This window comes from Arvicanthis niloticus, chromosome 29 (genome assembly GCF_011762505.2).
Source record: "Arvicanthis niloticus isolate mArvNil1 chromosome 29, mArvNil1.pat.X, whole genome shotgun sequence".
In the NCBI taxonomy this organism is placed as follows: Eukaryota; Metazoa; Chordata; class Mammalia; order Rodentia; family Muridae; genus Arvicanthis; species Arvicanthis niloticus.
Window position 1 is genome coordinate 2353699 of NC_133437.1, and position 17657 is coordinate 2371355.

General features: G+C 45.1%; 1 protein-coding gene across 1 annotated transcript; it reads left to right on the top strand.

Annotated features, from left to right (window-relative positions):
* The first annotated feature begins 246 nt into the window (after positions 1-246).
* On the top strand, positions 247-10688 carry Glrx (glutaredoxin). Its single transcript, XM_076927010.1, has 3 exons — positions 247-550; positions 7380-7508; positions 9789-10688. Exons 1-2 carry the CDS (start codon positions 344-346, stop codon positions 7494-7496), a joined length of 324 nt encoding a protein of 107 aa, XP_076783125.1. The 5' UTR covers positions 247-343; the 3' UTR covers positions 7497-7508; positions 9789-10688.
* Positions 10689-17657: the final 6969 nt, after the last annotated feature.

Sequence of the window (17657 nt, forward strand, 5' to 3'; positions counted from 1 at the left end):
AGAATTTGTTCTAAGAGGTCCCGGCACCTCCTACCCAGAAACTGTCCGTGCTATCTCTGCTATTTTAGAGGGTGACTTAGTTCTGATCTTGGGGAGGACACAAGACAGCCTGGACTACACTATTACGGTTTAAGCAGCAAGCGTGCAATGGTAAGCGTAGTAACTGGTGACTCACACCAGAATGAACTGACTTTGAGGCTGGCCCTTTAAAACTGAAGCATCCTCCTTTGTTAACTCCTCCTCCAAGGAGGTTCCTTATTAAACGAGAGCAGCTGGCTAAGCTGCCTTTTACCCCAGAACAGTACCTTCAACTGAACGATCCTCCCCGGGGAAGCGTGTCAGCATGGCTCAGGAGTTTGTGAACTGCAAGATTCAGTCTGGGAAGGTGGTCGTGTTCATCAAGCCCACCTGCCCCTACTGCAGAAAAACCCAAGAAATCCTCAGTCAACTGCCTTTTAAACAAGGTCTTCTGGAATTTGTGGACATCACAGCCACTAACATCACCAATGCGATTCAAGATTATTTACAACAGCTCACCGGAGCGAGAACAGTGAGTGTGTTTAAACGCTAAGGAAGCTCTAGAGGGTTGCTATTTCCTTTCCGGAGCTATGCGGACAGCTGTGCCTTTTCTCAGATGCCGCTGCCAGGGCTCTGTCCTTCAAGCATCCAGAGGGCTTTGCAGGGTGTGGGGGAGAGACCCAAAGGAAGCCACTGCTCAAATGAGTAGTCAACAGGGCTGCCTGGGAGGACCAGAAGGCAGAAAGCTGGTGTATGGTGCTGGTTGGTGGGTCTGACAGCTGAGCTGATGGCAGTTAAGTGTGCATCTGAAGGCTTTGTCTTAAGCACGATTTTGAACTGGCGGTGTTCTTCTAGCAAGGCATGAGGCAGCTTCGAGGCTGGGTGTGATCTGTAGCTTTTAGGTTGTGGAACAGGGCCAAATGTACAGGGGGAACCCTGTTAGCAGTGGGGTTTATGGTCCTTCCTTTTCTTTTCACTAGGCTTTCTTTATCACCTAGTTTGTTCATTCTTATCTAGCTCCACCCACTAGAAAAGTAAATCCTGTACTCCATTTTGCCTGTGCTGCCTTAATTATAGAATATTTTCAGGCCTGGTTATCATGATAACTTACTGTATGATCCAACGAGTTCTTGCCTTGAAAATCCTCAGTGACCCAGGCTGAAAGATTAGAGGGAGCACGTCAGAATCCTGTTCCACAAACACATATGCAGCTCTCTAAGAACACCTTCTTCCCTCAGAAAAGGCTTTCTTTGTGCCTGGGCTGCTGGTGGAATGAATGCCCAGCCTAAGTCTCTAGTGCTGGAAGGTAAGCTTGTATTGCCACTAGAGGACAAAGCTGAGGATCTGGCAGCCCCACCAAGCCAAGAACCTTGGCCACCTGCCTCCAATACCAATTAAAGAGACACATAACAGTGAAAAGCAGAGAAAGAAACTTAATTCCGTGAGCCTACACAGGGAAGCAGAAAAAATACAGATGTCCACAGACACCCAAGCCCCTGAAGTGTATGGTGTGTGGCGCACATGCCCGTTACAGCCCAGTGATTAACGTTGGGTGATTTCTTTAATCACTCTGTCTTTTTTTTTTTTTTTTTTTTTTTTTTTTTTTTTGAGACACCATCCTTCACTGAATCTGGAGTTCACAGGCTGGGCTGGATTGGCTGGCAGCCAGAAAGCCCCCCCCTCCCCCCCCCCCCCCCCCCCCCCCCCCCCCCCGGGATCCTACCTAGGTCTTCCCAGCACTGGGATTTGCACCTAACTTTTCTCTGTGGACTCTGAAGGATCAAACGAAGGTTCTCACTCTCGTGCATAAGCATGTTACTAGCTGAGCCATCTCCCCTCTTAACTAGAATCTCTTCCCATCCTCTTAAACAGAAAGCAGGAGTTTTGCAGGCCAGGTCCAGGTGAAAGTCCCACACCCACTCCTTCCCCCACTACCCAACTCACCATAGTCTCAGGTCCAGTTGCTCTCCAGGGCTCAGAACTGTGTGAAATCTCTTCCTGTGAGGTGGGTTTCTCCACTGGCTAGCACCAGGACTTCAGCCTTTTCCCACAAGGGCTTGGGGGATGGTGTGTGTTTGGGGGCCGTTTGTGGCCCCTTTGTTTACACAGTCTGATAGCCTGGGAGGGGCATGGCTGGTCTTTTAGAGTAGGCCCTTTCCTGAGAGAGCAGTCACTTAGGTTCTTTTCAGGAGCACATTGTAGGGTAGTGTTGGAAGAAACACATTTCCTACTTGAGCTTTAGTGTGACTTTAGTGGCATGTTGGGGTAAAGCATTGGAAATTATTTCACTCAAAAATCTGCATGGTAGTGTCAACCAAAAGTGTGTATTTTACAGCTATAGGATGAGGTCTTTGAGTAGGGGCACAGCAGAGAGTAGACAGTGAAGAGAAGCAGAAGCATATAGACACTCCTCCAGGCTCTGCTCCAGCTCCCAGACATCCTGCCGCAGAGTGCTTCCCAAACTTTGCTAGCCAATGGAATTGCCTGGGGAAATATTTCAGGCAATCCCATGCTCAGATCAAATTACACATTAATTGTCTCCTAACAGCAGAGGTGGTGTAGGACCTGTATGTGGTCCCAGTTACAACAGAATTGAAGAAAATGCTATTCTTAGCCTAGCAACACGGGTTCTGGAGAAATAAAAAAACAAAACCAACAAACCAAGAAACAAAAAACCAGATTTCTTCATTTAACAATTGCTTGCATTGATTTGTAAAGCAATACAAGCTTGTAGTGGCCTTTTAACTTTAAAATTACAAAAGGTGTGTGTACCTGTGTGTTTGTGTGTGCATGTGTGTCTGTACGTGTGTGTGTGTGTGTGTGTGTGTGTGTGTGTGTGTGTGTGTGTGTGTATGTACGTGTTCTGGAGGTGACCTCCGGTTGTTTTTCAGTCACTCTCCACCTTAGCTGTTTTGAGGCAGGGTCTCTCAGTGAACCTGTACCCTTGCCATTTTGGTTAGACTGGGTAGCCAGTGAGCACCTGAGATCTACCTATCTCTGCACCCCACTCCCAGTATTGTGCCATATATGACTGTTTCCATGGTGGTCGAGGATCTGTTCTCATGCTGTATACTGAGCCAGATCCCTGATCACTCCCTATCCCCAGCAGGATAGATTTTAGTCCAAATCTAAACGCATCTCTTTTGAGGGAAGCACAAATGTTTCCAACTCACAGCTTCCTGGTGCTGAACAAGGTTGTGTTTACATTTTAAGAATGGGAATTTGAGAGTAGTTGGCTGTTCCAATTGCCCGGTGTGAGCCATGGGCTCTGGTACACAGCAGGAGCTCAGCAGGACCTGATTACAGAAACAGCCTTCAGTCCTGCCCGTCTAGCTCCTGTGCCTCCCCTCCGATGCTTTCATCTGTTATTTCTCCAAAGCTCTGCCATTCCTGATGGGCTTCTGGTGACCTTTGGATGCCTCTTACAGAACAACTGTTTTAGGAACAAAGTGCATCCATTTTGTCTAAGAAGGCTCATTTTCCCGTCAGGTTCATAGGATGACTTTTCTGGATATAACAGATATTTTCCAGCATCTGTAATTTACCTTACCGGGCACATTTCTGCACAGTGGAAATACAGCCATGAAAAATTCTTACTTTTTAAAAAATATGCACCTTTCTGGGGAGACAATTCGATGAACCGTATATGTGGGAGGCGGCAGTGATGTGTTTATAAAGAAAATTAACCATGGGAGGGGAGGCAAGGCAGGGTGGAGGCAGCAGGTTACTGTTTTAAGTGGAAACAATGGGGGCCTCACCAAGATGAAGAAAAGGGAAACAAAAAATAAGGGCTGGCATGTGGTGGACTGTGACTAGTGGTCATGGACCAATCAGGAGGCTGACATGACAGGCCCACAGTGGGTTAGAGTAAGAAGAATTGGACCTGAGGGATACTGGCAGCTGCCTTACTAAGAAAGGCCTCTAGCCTCTCTAATAAACCAGGTTGTGTGGTGGGGGAGCGAGGATGCTGCCGGATTTTTTAGCTTTGGAGTGACCTGACTTGACCTCTGGAAGGGACACCAAAGAAGCAGGTTACAGTCAAGCCCACGGGCCCTGAGTAGTGTGTGATAGCTGTCTTACCCCTTTGACTGCTGGCAGTTAGGCTTGGTTAAGTTAGTACATTCCAAAGGTATTTATCCACTCCTTGGGTCTGACACTGAGGTGGGCAAAGTAGGTTAACGGGTCATCCAAGATAAATTGTGGAGCTGCCCCTCAAACTGCCACAGTCCACGGGCTTCACGGTTACCGACGCGCTAACCCAGTCCTCTGCCTCTGCACAGAAAGCTGCTTTCCTGGAATTTTCGTTCACAGGAACAAGACTGCAGGAGGGACTAAACTGAGAGACACTCTGGGGCCACACAGCATTCAAGTGCGGACAGCAGCAGTCAGTGGTTTGTGGTAGAAGAAGGGGAAACTGTTGAAGGGGTTTGAGTAGCTGCATCTGAGGACCCAATTGGCTCAAACCTTACCCAACTGTTGTCAGAGGTGGCGATGTGGGTGCTGGGAAGATGACTCAGCAGAGGAGGAAGCTGTGCACAGGTGGCAGCCTGCTTGCAATCCCAGCACAGGAGGAGCAGGAGACCCTGTTTCAGTTCTTTTTGTTTTTTGTTTTTTCAAAAAAGAGTAATCAAGAAAGAAACTCAAAGTCAACCTTTGGCCTCCACACACACAGGAAGAAAACCATAGAGTGCAGAGAATGCTGGGAAAACCCGCTCCAGGAGGTCAGACCAGTGTTATCAAGCTTGGTTTAGAGTAAAGTTTCTTCCTTTCCTCAGACTTGGCCTCCTCCCAGGAAAGGGGTGGTCCAGAGGTTTGAGTGACAGGTGTTTCCTCCTCTTCCTCAGCCTGATTGAAGGCAGCTTTGCTGAGACTGTAGCAGGGATGGGACAGCAGAGTTCCTTCAGGCTCTCAGGCAATCTAGCTTCTTGCCAGACGTGTACAAAAATCTCCATCCTGGGGAACAGTCAGTTAATGTTTTAGGGCCTGTCTCGGGTTAGGGGAAGGGGTGCTGCCTGCCCGGGTGTGTTGCTGTCTGTGTGTGTGGTGTGAGCAGAGGGTCCCAGCCCTCTGCCACCTTGAGAGAAATCAAGGGTTGTTCTGTGTAGTCCAGTGATTGAAGGTGACCAGCACCTGGGAAATGTTTAGAAACTCAGATTCTCAGACTTTAGCTCATTTCTTCTGAATCTGAGAGAAATCTGTGTCTTATTTAACCAGACCTTCCAGGATTCTGACTCACAATCAAGGGGAGAACCAGCCCCAAGGAGATGACCCTTGGTTTTCAGGGCATTACTGCCACTGGCGTTAGCTCAGACCTTCGGTGGATCAAACAGTTTTATCTCTTAAGCATGAGGGCAGCAGCTTAGATTAAAAGCCAAAATCCATATTTAAAAAAAAAAAAAAAAAACCCAGTTATGCACAGTGGTAGCCTGCTTTTGATGTTAGCACAGGATAGGCAGAACACCCTGTCTCAGTTTTTTTTTTTTTTTTTTTTAAAAAGAGTGATTCAGAAAGACAGTCAATTTCAACCTTTGACCTCCAGACCCAAATGGAGAGGCGGAAACCGTAGGAACAGTGAAGACTGCTTGACTCTTTCTGAAAATAGACATTCAAGAATAAGCATATGGTTTCCTAGTTTAAATCTTAGGCAAATTTCATTCATTTTATTTAGCAAGTTGTTACCTTCAACAGAACCACTACGGCTCTGCTGTTACTGGGACAGCTGACTGCCCCAAAGGAGCAGAAACTTCCGAGGAGACAGAAATGGAAAAGCCCTTCAAACATGGGCCTCCTTCCCTCAGAAACAATACCCAACATTCCATGAAAATTTGGGGCTTCTTGTCTCATGTTTCTGCATTTTTCTCCTTGTAGCTAACAGAAGCAATATTGTATTTCTTTTACAAAATCTCTGACACAGCCACCGGCACTCCCCCTGGCAGCCACACTCCCCGGGGACTGATGATACTTACCAGGCTGACTTGCCTGTAGGGGCTTCTGGGATTATTTTTATTTTATTTTATTTTATTTTATTTTATTTTTCAGGCAAAAGAGGTAGCTTAACTAATTTGGATTGTGGCACAGGATGTTGGCTTAGTTATTGTTATCAGCTTTCTATATTTTTAAAGCCCGATTCTCCCTGGAACCCCCCCCCCTAAATAAAATACTACTAGACTTTATCTACAGTAATTTAACCTCTTTTCTCATCCTTCCCATATTTTAAATAACTCACTTAGATGGTCTGTATGCTCGGAGGAAAATAGGATGCTCTGAAAACCATTCTCACCCTGTCGCCATTCCCCCCTCTGTGTCTGAGGGCCTGTCACTTCCTGATCATGCACCTTGCCTTAGCAGAGCACTTTCTTCATGGCCTCTCAGCCTCTATGGGACAGCCCTAGTTTGGAATTTACTTGACCACAGGGAGGGCACTTCTTCCTTCCTAGGGAGTCTGAAGTCCTGTTCAACTGTGACAAGACAGACAAATGTCTGAACAGGTCTCTGTGGAGTGGCAGTGACTGAGAGGGACCCATTCCACAAGTACAGTGACCACATCAGTGTGGCTAGGAAACCAGACAGATCAATGTGCTTGGACCCAGAGCTACAATTTATAGGTATTTTACTGAGGACAAGGGATTAAATGAGACTCAAAACATCATAGTACTGTCTTCTAGTTGAGGACAGCTAACCTATATTTTTAGTATCAGGATGATGCAATAAGCCTGGACCTCCCTTCCAGCTGCACTGAAAAAGAAGCATGCTCTTGATTGCCCGGGTTCAGTATAAGGTCTCACTCAGGTCTGGCTCCAACTGCAGAGGAACCAAAGTGCAGCCTGGTAGTCTCAGTGCACCAATAAAAATGTGCTCCTGATGTGTGTTTGTAAAGTGAAAAATACTGTAAGCTCACTCAATCTGAAAGCCATTTTTTTTTTTTTTTAACCTTTTTCCCACCTGGGGCTGAAGATTTTACACATGTTCAGTAGCTGTGTCCCTGAGCCACAGCCCAGCTCTAACAACAGATTTTTAACAAGATTTATTTTATGTAGATGAGTACACTATAAATGTCTTCACACACCAGAAGACAGCATTGGATCCCACTGCAGATGGTTGTGAGCCACCATGCAGTTGCTGGGAATTGAACTCAAAACCTCTGGAAGAACAGTCTTCTTAGATTCTTCACCACTGAGCTATCTCTCCAGCCCCTCAACAATATTTTAAAATGACTATCTTTATTCTTAGACCATTGTTCTTAAAATGTCTTCAGAAGAAGACTGTAAAGCAATTTGTAAAGCTTAGCATTGAGGACAATACTGGACAAGGATAAACTAGTCACAGGTTCCTCAGCCATCCTGACTTGTCTGTTCCTGCAGGTTCCTCGGGTCTTCATAGGTAAAGACTGCATAGGCGGATGCAGCGATCTAATTTCCATGCAACAGAATGGGGAGCTGATGACCCGGCTGAAGCAGATTGGAGCTCTGCAGTTCTGAAAGGAGTGGCAGGTGAGGCTGGGCCACGGCTCTGAGGGACAATGGCATTCTGCTGCCATTTTCCATTATGCTGTAGGAGGACATTCTGGGTTGAGGAGGTTTAAGGAACTGAGACGACATTTATTGATGAATTTTACGTTTACAGAGGGATGAATTGTACCATTGAGAGGAATCCTTTCAGTGTACCTTTATTTAACAAATGTATTGCACTAGACATAAATACACAAAAATTAATATGGCACTTATAGTCCATAAAAGTAGACATACCACAAATGAGTAAATAAATCCAGAAGCAAGTAGACTATTGTGATGGGCTGTGGCAGAGAGGGGAAGGAGGCCGTGGGTGCTGCCTAAGGATGGCAGGAGGAGAGCAGTGACAGGGGCTGGCTGACACAAACCCAGCTAACTAAGGATGGAAATTGGGGAGCATGGAAGGCACTTACAAGGGATAAACAGAAAGTCAGTGATGTAGAGAGAATCAGGGGTCTCCTCGGAGGTTCTTAGCCTTACTAAGAATCAAAAGGATAATTCTATTAAAATTCAAAAGAAAAACCTCAGGACATGCCCGTTGTAAATCTGTCACAGTTGCCCATGAAGATAGAAGAAAGAAAAAAAGCCATGTTCTTTGAGCTTAACCGATATGAAAGTCAGGAAGGGGAAAGCTAGAGGGGCTGGACTTAGTGTGAGGGAAAGCATGCTTAGAACTGACAGAAGAAAGGGGATGCTGGGCTTCTCTGAGTAACTCGGAAAAGTAGGCAGGCCTGTGGAGGTGCATGTCTGTAAGAGACTACATCAGGAGTCGGGCAGGAAAAGAGCATCTCATTAAAGGACGATTATTCCTATTTTCTTAGCTTGGCTTGAGGTTTGCCTGCCTTCCTGAAGGGTGGTGATTGGCCAGGTGATTGGTGGGCCCAACTGGATCCACGCTTAAGCCTGGAGACAATGGCAAGTTTCCACTGAAAGACTCCACTTTTCTGTTAGGAGACAAAAGCTTTCCCTTAATGGGCTCTCAGCTGCACAGTAACACCAGGATGCCTTGAGATCTGATGAGCAACTTCTCTGTCCTCATCCCATAGAGGTAGCAAGCTTCCAAGCACTCAATACACAGAAAGACTCAAGTGTTTTCTTTTATTAAAAAAGAAAGTACTGACTGTTTAATATAAAAGTTCTTTCAGAGGCTGCATGACTCACAGATCAACTTGGTACTCAGTACACACAGGAGCAGTGAGGCCTAAAAAATATAGTTGAGTCTCCAGACCTTAAATAGTCAATGTCCATCTTTGGATACCTGTTTTCAGCATCACAGCTGGTGAGCACTGTGTCTGCTGTTAACTTGTGGGCTCACGCTGAGTTCTAAATCACTAAATACAGTTAGGGATACTCAGTGGCTTTGCTTCTAGACCATACTTAGCAGTTCATGCTGAAATGAATGAAACAGAAAGAAAATGCCATTTCTCCAGGTCCCCTGCTGGAAGCTGGCACCTTCCAGCAGAAGACTGCTAGTGTAGAGTGAAAAATTATAAAGGCCATTTTATGAAATATGTGTAGATCTTTCCACCTTACAGAACTCGGAACTGAAAATAAGATTTCAGGCCTTCACATTCCAGGTGAAGGACACTTGCTGGATTACATTCCTCAAGCCTCTCCCAAGGCAGGAAGACACATTCCTGATTACAGATAAAGATGCTACCACCTAGGTGGGCCTATATCCCTATAGCCGGAAAAAGTAAAGATAGTAATCTGAAATGGCAGGATAGGGCACAATGGCATGGTAAAAACCACATTTTTGAGAAGAATGCAGGGCGATTTCCACATGACACTAATCATTTAGAGTGAGTACCTCTGAATTGTTCCACTGTTTTCATGTTTTGTATCCTTGACAACCCCTCACCCCCTTCCCACTCCCCTGGTTTGTGGTTTTTCCCTTTAAAACCCTCCAAGGACTGGCCAAGGGGGTCGGACCTTGACTCCAGCTCGAGTACCTGGTCAGACCGCTGGCTGCCAGCTCTTTCCCTAATAAACCTCTGCTGATTGCATCCAGGTATGGTTTCTTGTGATCTTTGGGTGGCCGCAATGTCCTAAGACTTGAGGAAGGGTCTCCATAGTTTGGAGCTCTTCACTAGCATCATTCTTTCCCCTTTACGTCCCACATTGTCCCTGTTTTCCTGGCAGCTCCTACCCAAGGCCACCTGTGACAAATGCATCTAAATGACTAGAGAGAGAGTTGTGGTGGAAAAGAAGGCGGAGCTAATTTTTGCTATAAAATCCAATTCTTTGTCTCTTTATTGCCAGGCTGAACCCATGCTGACAACAGCGGTCTAGCCATGCTGATGGCCCTGAGAGTTGATGTGCACCACAGAGAATGTCAGTATTTCCTGGCGACTGGGATTTTCAACAAAGCTGCTTTTGTTTCTTCTTTTCCTCCGTGCTGAAAACTGTTGCAGTTTGCCTCTAACCATGGGGCTGAGAAGCTTAACAAACCACACTGGTTTGATTATCCATTCTTCATGGGCTGACACGTCTCTACATGTCTCTACCTCTAAGCCCATGTTTCCCAATTGATCTGAATCTCCTGTGAATCTGTTGCTGGTTTCCTGCTATTGCTGGTCCACCGAAGTCATTTTGCAGAAGTCCACTTTCTAAAGGCTTATTGAATCAATGGATATTGTGAATTTGCTTACGAGTCACACACATGTCTCTCCCGCCTTTGTGCATGCACCCTTCCTGCTTCTGCATTCACTGCCCTCAGCTAATGTTCTCAACCTTGCCCTCTCACAACCCACAGAAGTCCACACTTATTTGAGGATGCTGTTCGAAAAAATCAGATGAAGAACTTTAGCTTAGTTGGTCCTCACTGAGGCCATATTAACATAGGCGGCAGAGCAGATGGTGCATCAGCTCTGTTTGTAAAGGTGATTAATTGCCCAGAAAATCCCAAGCAGCTGTGTGTTGATCAGAGTTAGAGTACCAGCAAAATCAAATAGGAAATGTAAAATTGCAGAATTCTCCTTCCAAGAATGTCTGGGGAAGAAGTTGTTTCCAAAACACTGTCCTAAATAGTTTCTTCCATTCACACTTTGACATTTTGCTTTGATGTCTTGCTATGACATTTAATTATCATGGAACTTTAGGTTCCTTCTCTGGTCTCCACTGAGAAGGATTCATTCCTAATAAAGATGTATCTGTAGATGACTAATGATTTTTGTTGAGTTCTGTGCTGTGTTCTTGAGATGAAACGAGGCAGTATTCTTGGTGCTCTTGGGCAGGCAGGGCAGTACAATGGGCAAAGGCACCTGCCCCTCAGCTTCCCGATCTGAGTTCAATCCCTGGGGCCCATGTGGTGTAAGGTGAGAATAGACACATGCACATATATGCACATATAAACAACTGTCCTTTAAAAAAAAGATTTATGTTTTGAAATCGTGTGTAGTTAATGTGTTTCTGTGTGTGGTTATGTGCACGTTAGTAAAGCGCTCTTGCAGGCCAGAGGTGTCAAGACTCCCCAGAGCTGGAAATATAGTTGTTAACTGTCAGACAAGGGTGCTGGGAACTAAAGCTGGGTCCTCTGTAGGCACTCTTAACCATGGATCCATCTCTCTAGCCCATGGCCTTTTAATTTGTTTTTAATTGAAAACTATTTCAATATAATGTCACCTTTAGCCAACCAGATGTTCTTTAGGACCTGGTAATTACTTCCATTCATACTGGTGCCCTCCTATGTTTGGCTCTTTCCTCTTGGCCAAAAACTTCTAGTTGTCAGGATCCACACTGAGGACCAGCAATTCCTGGGGAGGCAGAAGCAAAAGACTCCCCTGGAACCTGTAGCCAGAGAGGGGACTGTGTCTGGCGTCTAAGGGGACAGTGTGTGGTGGAGCAGTGTGTAAAGCCCACTCCAGGCTCTTTCACTACCTCTTCAGGAGATCTCATCTTGATTAGCCTCAGAATGATTATCACAGGGGAACTGGAGAAACCACAGAAGGGGAGAGAATAGCATCTCCAGCTGACCCCCCAAAAAAGTGATGGGATCTCCCAGTTAAGGCAGACTTCACAAAACCAAAAGACCCTTGGTTCTCCTCCTTACTCGAGGACATAAAATGGCCAGCAGGCTTTATTGTACTTTGGAAGTCACACCCATATGCCATTTCCTGTGTGAAGATATGGCCCCATTCTTCCCAGCCAGAACAATCTTCCTCCTCTTTTCTTGCCTATAAACAGAAAGGAAAAGACACAGGGCTTCCTTAAGCCCTCTTCAGTGGCAAGAAGCAGGAATGTGAGGCATGGTGAATATCCCCACTTATCACCACTTTAGTGTGGGAACTCTTCCTATGATTTTCTTGGTCAGAGGAAATTAAGTCCCCGTGAGATGTAGAACCCTAGGGAAAGAAAGGGGGGTCCTCAGAGATAATAAAGGGGCTGCAAGATGCACACTAAGTTTTCTTTTTGTTTGTTTGTTTGTGTTTGTTTTTGTTTTTGTTTTTCGAGACAGGGTTTCTCTGTGTAGCTCTGGTTGTCCTGGAACTCACTCTGTAGACCAGGCTGGCCTCGAACTCAGAAATCCGTCTGCCTCTGCTTCCCAAGTGCTGGGATTAAAGGCGTGCGCCACCACCACCCGGCCCACACTAAGTTTTCATTCCACAGTTTTATGCATCAAGAGGCTCTACGTAGTCTTTTACCTCATGCTTTTTAATACTTTATTAAAAGTGAGTAATTGCTTTCCCTGATCGCATTTCTTCCTGGCTACAGCATTAACAGCAGAGAACAAAACAAATCCATTTAAAGATTCGTGAGTTCCAAAACACAATTATCAGTTCAAAATCTTTAGTTCAGGAAAGTCTCCCAGTGTGCCTGGAGGCTTCTGAGCGTCACTTAGCTCAGTTGGACCCAATAGCACATTCAGTAGCAGCAGAGACAGGCATGCCCTCCATCTTAAGATAGGAATTATTACTCTGTACCAGGGGCAGCTGACAGTGGTTTAACATTCCTGCTCACAGAGACCAGTATACAGCAAATAGTTACAGAGGGAAGCTACCTTTCTGGCATTAATGCTGATTAACTATTGGGCAGTGTTTCTTTAACATTTCAAAGAGAACGTGGAGTCTCTTCGGTGGCAGAAATGACCCCCAATGTACTGAACACTCATATTCAGTCACTCTATCTTGGCTACTCACTAAATGTCAAGCACATGTTGTGGTGGTTTGTATATGCTCGGCCCAGGGACTGGCACTATTAGAAGGGGTGGTCTTGTTGGAGGAAGTGTGTCTCTGTGGGTATGGGCTATAAGACCCTCTTCCTAGCTGCCTGGAAGCCAGTGTTCCTCTAGTAGCCTTCAGATGAGAACTCTCAGCTCTGCCTGCACCAAGTCTATCTGGATGCTGCCATGCTCCCACATTGATGATAATACACTGAATTTCTGAACCTGTAAGCCAGCCCCAATTAAATGTCATCCTTATAGGACTTGCCTTGGTCATGGTATCTGTTCAGAGAGGCAAAACCCTAACTAAGACACATGCCAAGATTTTTGGGTTTTCCTAAAGTCTCATATTGTAGTCTAGCTGACCTAAAACTCAGTGATCTTGCTTCAGTCTAAGTGCTTAAATTAAGACAAAGCCACCATACCTGTCTTTCACTGCAAGTTTTATGTAGGTTTTTATTAGTGTGACCTTACAACAGTCCTGTAAGCTAATCATTAGTATATCATGTCCATTTTAAAGATGGGCTACACTGAGGCACAGGGAGGTTAAATAATTGTTCAAAGTGCATCAATTAACAGAGCCAATCCCTAAGAGGCAAGAAGCAGGGAAGCACACCAGCTCTACCAGCCACTCATGATTTGCAGTGAAGAGTCCTATGTTTTCTGGCCCAGGAGGAGAGTTGACAGCTCTACCTGAGCCTGTAGTGGATGGGAGTTAACAAGGAGACTCACAACTGGACAGTGTACACAAAGCGAGAGACTGTGGAGCACTCAGTCCTAAGTGAGATGTCTTCATCAAGCTGCCCCCCTTAAGGCTCAGGCATCTATGCAGATGAGGAAGCAGGAAACTTGTAGGAGACAGAGGTGGTAGATGACTCCAAGGAAACAGTATCCTCCAGATACACCATGACTGATGCACACGCACAGGGAGAATGTGGCTGTAGATTCAGGGCCAGCCCAGGCTCAAGACTCATGAGGTTCCAGCACTGAGTGGGGGAGTAGACACTTAACCAAGAAGCTATTTGTAATACATAGCTGCTAGCAAAGAGGAATATCCCCCACCCTCGATGGAGTATCAAACAACTATACTCTAGGATAGGCCCCGTGCCCAAGAGAAGATGGCAAACACACACACACTTCCATTTTTGTTTGTTTGTTTTACAGTTTGTGGGCTTTTTGTTCCAATTTGTTTTGTTTTGACATTTTTTGTCTTTTTTTCTTTTTAGGTGGGTTTTTTTTGTGTTGTTTTGGTTTTTTGGTTTGTTTTGATTTTCATTTTAGTGGGGTTTTTTTGTTTGTTTTTGGTTTTTGGTTTTTTTTTTTTTTTCTGAGAGAGGAGAAATAACTTGGAAAGGGTAGGTAGCGAGGTGGGAAAGATTTGGGAGATTTGGGGAAAGAGGAAAACATGATCAAAATATATTGTATAAAACATTTTTTTTTTGTATGCTATAGGTGTTTTGCCTACATGTGTGTCTATGTACCAGATGTATATCATGCTTGTGGAGGTCAGAAGAGGGCATCAGGATATTAGGTTCCCTAGGACTGGAGTTACAGATTGATATTAGCCACCCTGTGAGTAGTAGAAATTTAATCTCAGTCCTCAAGAGCAGCCAGTGCTCTTAACTGCCAGGTTATCTCTCTAGTCCCTCCATTTTAAAATGTATCACTAATTTTGTTTTATGACTATTTTGCCTGTATGTACCATGTGCAGGCCATGTGCAGAGGATATCATGTTCTCTGGTACCGGAGTACCAGTACCAGTACTGGAGATGCCTGTGAGCCTCCACATGAGTGGTAGGAACTGAGCCTGGGTCCTCTGTAAGAGCAGTGAATGCTCCGAACTGCTGAGCCATCTATCTAGCCTAGGGATGATTTTGATGACCTTGGAGTCAGTTTTGCAAATAAAGAGAGGACATCTCCCAGGTGCCAAATCCTCGCCATCTTCCTGACTTGCATACAGCATCCTTTCCACATGAAGAAGGTCACCCACTTTAGGTTAGCAGGATGATTGTGCACTGTTCTTAGGGTGCTGCGGAGGCATTTTCTGAATTGGTGGAAACACATAGGCTTTAGTGTTAAATCTAACCTTTTCCCACTTCTGTCATGGGGTAGGGGTGTGTCTCTGAGACCATCAAGGCTAGCAGAGTTAGACAAGAAGGGTGTCTGGTTTAGCACAACTCAGTAGCTGGTGTTCAAACTTCTAGAGTCTGACACTGGGCAGCTTATTTTACGGATACTTAAGTACAGTATAATTTTGAACAAAGTTTCCTGGTTTTAATTAAGTCAATTCCATGCACACAATAAAGCTTAAGGCATAACTACATTAAAACTCTTTTTAAACTTCATGTGACCTCTTCTATCAAAATGGGTTTTATGGATTTACTATGTGTGACATCTTAAGGGAAAGGTCTGGTATGGTCTTGGTCATATAGATACTGCCAAGGTCACCAGGCTATAAACCACCTCTGTCCTGTTTATTAAGAGTCTGAGGGAGCTGGAGTAGCCTGGCCATAATAGATGTGTAAAATTCACCAGGCTGTTAACCATATCCATTCCCAGCCCTCTGAGCAGGAAAACAGATTGTACATCTCCTCCTTTGAAAAGACAACCCTGAATCAATCAATCAATCAAATCAATCAATCAATCAATTTTGTTTTTTGTTTTTGAGAAGGGTTTCTTTGTACAACACCCTTAGCTGTTATACAAACTTGCTTTGTAGACCAGGCTGGCCTCGAACTCAGAGAGATCTACCCCTCTCTGCTTCTAGAGTGCTGGGATTAAAGGTGTAAGCCACCATGCCTGGCCAATCTTGTATATTTACCATTTCTGGATTCCCTAGTTCTTTTCTGTGAGCGTAAGGACCTTGTGCCCTCTGTAGTCATTTATTAACAATATGACCTCAGGCCATCATGTGCAGTTCTTGTTACCCAATGGTGATACTGACTGTCCCTGCATCATGAGACTGCCAGAAATATTTAATAATAGTAATGGTAATGAGGACAGAGGCTCATAAGCTTCACAATGAGAGAGACGGCTCTTAGCACTGCTAAGTCTAGGTGGTGTCTACATGTCTACGGCACTAACTTAGGACTTTACAATCTTGTTTACTTCTTCCAATGGCACTATGAGGTTGATATGTTTATTAGTCTCATTTTCTAAAGAAGCAAAGTCAAGAGAAGGGACACCTCACCTCTCCGAGTAACACATTAAGATAAGCTAGGATCTCCCAATCTAGGATGGTTTACTCACTCACGTGTTCACTCATCCTTCCAGGCTAATGTAATTTCTTTCAAGAGAAATGACATATGCAGAATGCCTGGCACTCAGTCAGAGCACACTAACTGATAAGGTTGAATTTTAAAATAATACTTTGAGTTCCTCAGCTTATACCTCTGAGTTCAGGCAAATACCTCTGCCTGGAAACCTCGGGGTTCCTAAATCTCCCTAGGCTATGCCTGGCATGTCTTTTGTGTCTCTTTTTACACCTGCCCCTCTCTGAAAGCTCTGTCAATGAAGTTCCCTGAGGACAGGACCTCACAATGTCATTGATATCAAGTGTTGCTCATTCCCTGTATGAGCCCAAATTCCATAGTCAAGTGCCCAGAATGCTAAGCAAAACGAGACATCTAGATATGAGTCCTCAGCTTGGAGTCAAGTAGCCTGGCAGGCTAACCCAGTAACTAGATGTGTTCCCGTACATCCAATAGACATTATTAAGTGACTTCTGTTTTGGTACTAAGAGACCTGTACTAAGGTACTAAGAAACAAGTGGGCCCAGACTGGCCCCAGAGCTGCTTGGGAACCTCTGATGCCTACAAAGTCTCCACACAAAACCAACCTTTCTTTCCAGATTTATTGGAAATTGTAATTTATTGGAAATATAGTCCTTATTGGTGGTGACGTACATATGTAAAAGCATCCAAGCAATAGTTCATATCTATTGCCACTCAAATAATCATCTTCACAATTTAATTATTGCCAAGGAAATTGTCTTGACTCTTGCTTTCTGGGCCTACAGCACTACTGTCAGCCTTCTTGACCATCACTGAAGTCCTGGTGGTGGACCCTTGGGGGACTTTAGTGGGTAACTTAGTTACTCTTCCATTCTTGTGAAGAGACATCATGACCAAGGCAACTTATGAAATAAAACATTTAATGGGAGCTTGCGTGCAGTTTCAGAGGGCTAGTCTATGACCACATGGTAAGTAAGGGAGCATGATGGGAGCCAGAAGGCACGGTGCTGGAACAGCAGCTGACATCTTACACTTTTATCTGCAAGTCGGAGGCACACAGAGCCAGACAGGGCCAGACATAGGCTTTTAAAACCTTAAAGCCCACCCCCCAGTGACACATCTTCAACAAGGCCACATTTCCTAATCCTTCCCAAAACAGTTCCACCAACTGGAGACCAAGCATTCAACTATATGCGTCTATGGGGGCCATTTTCATTCAAACCACCAAAGTTGGTATGCGACCAAAAATGTCTATTGCTTCTGAAGCAACTTATCCTCAAAGGAATGAACTGAAAATTTAACCAAGCCTATACCTCTTCTAAACAAAAGATACAAGCCAAGAATAATGGTTTGTGATTTTGCATTTTCCCTCGCTGCTGGGGTGCTAAGGTATATTTCCATTCTCCCTGCTGGGATGCCAGATCATGTGATGTCAATACACCGCTCAGGGGAGGCAAAACACAGCCTAAGATAGGGGCCCCTGCCCACGTTTCTCTAGATGAGAAACAGAGGGGACTAAGACAGAGGTTGTGGTTCTCAAACTCCAGGGCACCCAGACTCTGCTGGGAACCACAAGTCCCGAGGGCCTACAATGAGCCTGGGGTGGGGGGAATACAGCTTAGCTCAGGGTGAGTGCCAGGGTGTGGAGAGGCCTTCTGTGAGAGACTTAGGTGTGGATCTCTATAATGAAGGCTTCCCCTCATGGAGGTCCTTGAGGAAGGAGACAGTCCTTGCTTG

What these genes read in the sequence shown, in the direction of transcription:
- Glrx (XM_076927010.1), top strand. Translation starts at nt 344, where the DNA reads ATGGCTCAGGAGTTTGTGAACTGCAAGATTCAGTCTGGGAAGGTGGTC. An exon ending in AGCTCACCGGAGCGAGAACA is followed by an intron (nt 551 to 7,379) that starts GTGAGTGTGTTT and finishes CTGTTCCTGCAG; the next exon opens with GTTCCTCGGGTCTTCATAGG.